Source organism: Fusarium pseudograminearum, chromosome 3 (assembly GCF_000303195.2).
Source record: "Fusarium pseudograminearum CS3096 chromosome 3, whole genome shotgun sequence".
Lineage (NCBI taxonomy): Eukaryota > Fungi > Ascomycota > Sordariomycetes > Hypocreales > Nectriaceae > Fusarium > Fusarium pseudograminearum.
In genome coordinates, this window is record NC_031953.1 from 4,763,048 (window position 1) to 4,768,047 (window position 5,000).

The window sequence follows — 5,000 nt, forward strand, 5'->3', positions numbered from 1 at the left end:
GGGGGGGGGGGGGGGGGGGGGCTGTTGAGACCTGATTGAGTGCAACAAGTGAGACAGACATGCACACGCCCGCGGCTCAGTAGCCACGCGCTGTGGGACTGGTTCAACATGTGAGGAAAGATTTACCCAGCCCAGCCTGCCAGCGGCCCCGATGGAATGAACAATGAAGCACAACGATAATAGAGGACAACACAGCATTTTCCCTTTTTTACAGATTATCTGTTCATTGACCACATCTAGCCGGGGTCAGTCTGCAGTTGGACATCTATTTACCTTGTAGCTCTACTACTGGCGGTCATCCCTGTCTCTACAAGCCTGGCGCTCGTTTCTCATTGAACGATACAGGCGTGTACAAGTTACCGTTAAACACCCACCAAGAGACCTTCTACCCAAGCGTGCATTCCTCTCTGGTGGCTGGTAGCATGCAGTGCCGTCCACAACGCGCTTTTGAGATCGACTAAGCTTTCGGGCGCTAGCTTGCGTTGTTGCTATGCGATGCTTTCACTCGATGCGATTTGTAACGAGGCGTTGACCCAGACGACGCTCGCCTGTCATAGTTGCACAGGGTACGCTCGTGGTGGACAAGCCCACCGGGGGATTCCGCACACAGCTACGACATGGAAAACATGTTCCAGAAACGAAATTTTCAGGTGTTTAGAGGGATGGTTGGAGATTTGTGTCCGGGTTTAGTCGTCATACAGCGCCTCAAAACCGCCGGTTTACTGTCAATCGGTCGTGTCTCGCTGCCAATGCCGTCCGGGCTGTTGTTGTGTGTCAGCCGATGAGATCAGAACAGTCATGTATGTATTATGTACTGTTACGTACCCTAACTGGTGGTATTGCAAAGTGCGGAGGTGCTGCAGGCCGCAGACCGCTTGCATATCAGCAACGATTGATGCAGGCATTCCGAGAGAAAGAAAAAGAAAACCTCCAAGGACGTTGGATGGTTTCAGCCCGTGAACCCCCAACAAGTCTGGTGCCCTAACGCGTTACGTATAGCGCTTTGGTGCATGTATGTACGAGCCCCAAATGCGACGATAGCGCAAACGAGAGCTGTGAAGGACCCAGTATCTACACCGGACATGCAAGCTGCTGGAAACGGCCATGGTTTGTAGTGAACTGTACCTGTTCCCATGTCTCTAGTTTGTGGACTTGATGGTATAACCCTACTCAGTATGTTACTTATCGTTGCTAACAATAGACACAGGTAAAACAGGGAATTTCGATTTTGGCTGAGATGGTATACACACACTGTTAATCATGTTGTCAGTTGTGAAGATAGTTATTAACATGTTTGGCAGGTCCCTGATGAATGTCAACGCCCTCATCAGTTTACGACACCTCCATTGTCATTGCCTTTCCACGCCACTAATGATTGGGCGTTCAACATTATCTATATTTATATCTTTGTCTGTTTTCTTTGATCTCCATGTTTCACTCGGAGCCGATAATCAGTCTACTGTACCAAAGGTACGGTACCCGGAACGTCGATGGCGCTGCGCTACTAACAAAGCGAAAGCCTTGTTCTTCTTTGACCCCAAACACAGCCTCTGACAGTTGACATGCCGAGCCATGCTAAGTAAGATGAAGACACATTGATTATCCGATACGGCGCAGCCGGTTCAATGCTCGTGACAGTCCCGAGCTGTCACCAGCCTGACATATTAGACCAGCGCGAATATGCGCTGAAAACCCCAGTACAAAGGTGCCGTATTGCTCAGTCTCGTCTCGTAGCTAAGGTACAGAGAGAGTATCACTTGCAGTGATGGATAGCAAGGAAATCAGACAGATGGATACCTGGCTTGAAAGGGAGTGAGCGGGCTGTTATAGTCCTTGGTTAGCAGCATCAATAGTATGAAAGACGGTATGGATGAAAAAAATATCATTACAAGTTTGTCCAACTTGGACTATCTATTCTGAGAATCCACTTTAGCTGTAGTAGAGTAGTGCTGTCTTTCTGCTTTCCTTTTTTTCTTCTTTCTCTCTCACACTCTCTCTCCCCTCCTCGTAACCACTCCGCAATATTACATAGTAAGTAACCCTTTCTACTCTCTCTTGGGTTCCTGAGATTCTTTTTTAGCTGGAGAATCGGGCGTCTTGACCCTGATCCTGGCCCTTGCCCTGGTTATTTAGCTGCTTGGAGACCATGGATCTCGCCCGCTGTCCTCAGCGCCCGCGTCCGACTGGAGAACGGAGGCCGGGTAAGATCCACTCGCTAGCAGTGAGTCCCCTCTTCTATCTGGACGCCTCTGCAAGATGATCAAGGGGTCCCCTTTTGACACCCCCACCCTCCCCCCCTCCTCTCCTCTCCTCTCCTCTCTGTACTCAGTACCCGTACCCAGTACCTGTACCTGTACCCGGACCACCTCAGTACCTACGACCCTCTCTCTACTTCCCTTACCTTACCTTACCTTACCTACCTAGTATTCTTGCCTTTGCCTATCCTATCCTATCCTAATTCCACCCAGACCTGATCTATCTTTTCTGTGTCCCACTTGACTTGGTTTACTCTGCTTCCACTCGTTCGCCGCGTCCATCCCCAATCCACTTCCACTTCCATCCTTCTTATTTGAACCTTCCCGCTGCCGTCACCGTAAAACTCCCCTCCTTCTGACCTTTCTCGTTCCCGTTAGATGGCCACTCTGTCGCATCACCAAAAACACACGGTAAACCAGTCTGCCTCTCCTTCGGATACCTTCGACCAGGATACGACTACTCGCTCTCACCCACCTTCTCAAGCTACCACTCCACGCTCTTCGCCTCCTCTTGAACCACCGCCCGCACCACCGGTGGACGCTACCATTAACCCTTCCATTGTCTCCGCAAACACAACCACTGGGTCAAGATCAGCATCAGCATCGGGAACAGGATCAGGGCCAGCACCGGGAACGAACACACCCGTCTACGTCCCATACAACCCACACCAAGGTCACCATCGCCATACCTCGTCAGTCTCGAGATTGAACAATCGTTCCTCCACAGGTCTCTTCGCCTTGGCCGCCTCTGCCTTTGACCGCACGCAAAACGCAATTGCTGCCATCTCAGAGCCATCCGTCCGACCTCGACAGTCCAGCGGTGCTCTTTCGAGGCTTTCTTTGCTCACCAGCTCTTCACCTTCGTCCGAACCCTCTAGCCCGGACAAGTACCACCGTCTTCGAAGCTCATCAAACCAATCACTTTCCTCAGGCGCAACCGTGGACGGCAAGATTGCTCCCCAGGCATTGCAGGCGAACAACCCGCCGTCTCAGCCTTACACAACCACAGACCCGAATCACCCTCTTCCTTACAAGTCCTCCACAGCCGCCAAGATGCATCAAACATCATCGCGCTTATTGCGCATGACGGACGATGACCGGCCATTCACAAAGGTAAGCTCTTTCCCTAGTTCAAATTGCTTGGTGTGCTTTGCATGCGCCGTTTCGCCGCGTGCGCAGACATGCATAACCGTTGCCTCTACACCAATTGCATTCTAGAAAGAAAGCTATATATACTCGAGCCCTTGCTGACAGAGTTGCACAAACAGGACTTCAAAGATCTCTTCTCAACTCTTGTTGTTAGTTTGCTGCCGCTTTCGGCTCATCGTGTCCGATTGACCAAGGTTGAATACACCTTTTTGTCCGAGGATGCTATTAACAACCTGGGCTCTCTCAAATTCTCTCAATCCAACCGCATGCCTGACCCCAAGGACCCCTCCCGCATTGTTACCACCACGACAACCACCACTTTCTCCATGGCTAAGGACATGGCTCGTTCTATCTGTCAACGGTTTCTGGAGGCACGTTTTATCGAATCAGCCGATGGCAAATACCAGCAGGTTTACACGATGAAGGGCTCTGTCTGGCAACTAACCCCCAAGGGTATCACCGTTTTGGATAGATTCTGTTCCAGGAACGGTATCCAGCAAAAGCAAGTTTCTGAACTGGCCAACCTCGCTTCCACCCAGCTGGTGCTCCTTGAGCGCGACCCTCAGACAGACAAGCTTCTCCACGATCACGGAACAATCGAGGTTATCTTCCGCCGATTTGCTGGATCAGAGGGCCGCAACATCAAGTCCACTGTCAACGCCGCCGACTCAGACTCTCTACATGACTACAGGGATGGACTCACAGGAGTCAAGATGGCTGCTGAGCGCAAGGTGAATGGAAAGACATATCGTGATACCTTCACTGGTAAGGCTACCACTGATTGGCTCATGGATTGTTCGACTATTGTGGATAAGAGAGAAACCGTCGAGGTGGCTACACTCTTTGTCGAATTCGAGTTGATGGAGCCTGTAGCCCAGGACCGAGCTTACATGGCTCAGAACCCTGGCTGCAACCTTTTCCAGCCCACCAAATATGCCATCTACCAACTATCACAACGAGGAAAGGATATTGTCAGCGGCGCTGCCTCTCGAGGACGAGCTTCCGAGAGTGAAGGCGGTGCCACATCTCAGCGAAACGGCATCACCAGAGACTCCAACACTCAGCGTCTTGATAAGATTCTTAACGACCCTGCTCTTCGCCTGCTTTTCCGTGAACAGCTCCGGGATACTCACTGCGAAGAGAACTTGTCCTTCTACCAAGATGTTGATGAGTTCGTGCGCAGCTGTAAGGCTGCTACACGGGCTGCGCAAAAGGCGCCTAACACCAATGCTATGGACGGAATTAAAGAGATTATGGCTTCAGCATATGGTATTTACAATGCCTTCCTGGCTCCCGGATCGCCTTGCGAGCTCAACATCGATCACCAGTTGCGTAACAACCTGGCTACACGAATGACTAAGGCTGTTGGGCAGGATGTGGCTATGATTGACACACTTCAAGAAGTGACGTCGCTGTTTGAAGACGCTCAAAACGCAGTCTTCAAGCTGATGGCTAGTGTAAGTTTGGCTAAAAACCGCCCCCTTCCCAGCCCCCCATGGCACGTTCGCGGACACGCCGATCCCTCTCAATTGAGGACAAAGCAATGCAGATGCTAATATAGGAGAAAACAGGACTCGGTACCAAAATTCCTTCGTA

The 5,000-nt window shown here is 51.0% G+C and overlaps 1 protein-coding gene across 1 annotated transcript in view, besides 2 other annotated features; it reads left to right on the forward strand.

The window, feature by feature from the left end:
• Window positions 1–21: a repeat region.
• A 2,273-nt stretch (window positions 22–2,294) lies between these two features.
• Window positions 2,295–2,320: a microsatellite.
• Window positions 2,321–2,633: 313 nt separating this feature from the next.
• FPSE_01425 (uncharacterized protein) overlaps window positions 2,634–5,000 on the forward strand; it is a gene marked incomplete at both ends in the record, with an annotated part of 2,459 nt that continues 92 nt past the window's right edge. The window contains 3 exons of the mRNA XM_009254545.1: window positions 2,634–3,368; window positions 3,524–4,861; window positions 4,976–5,000. The exon at window positions 4,976–5,000 is cut by the window's right edge and continues 92 nt beyond it. Coding sequence (XP_009252820.1) covers window positions 2,634–3,368; window positions 3,524–4,861; window positions 4,976–5,000 — 2,098 coding nt within the window. The remainder of the gene's footprint in view (window positions 3,369–3,523; window positions 4,862–4,975) is intronic.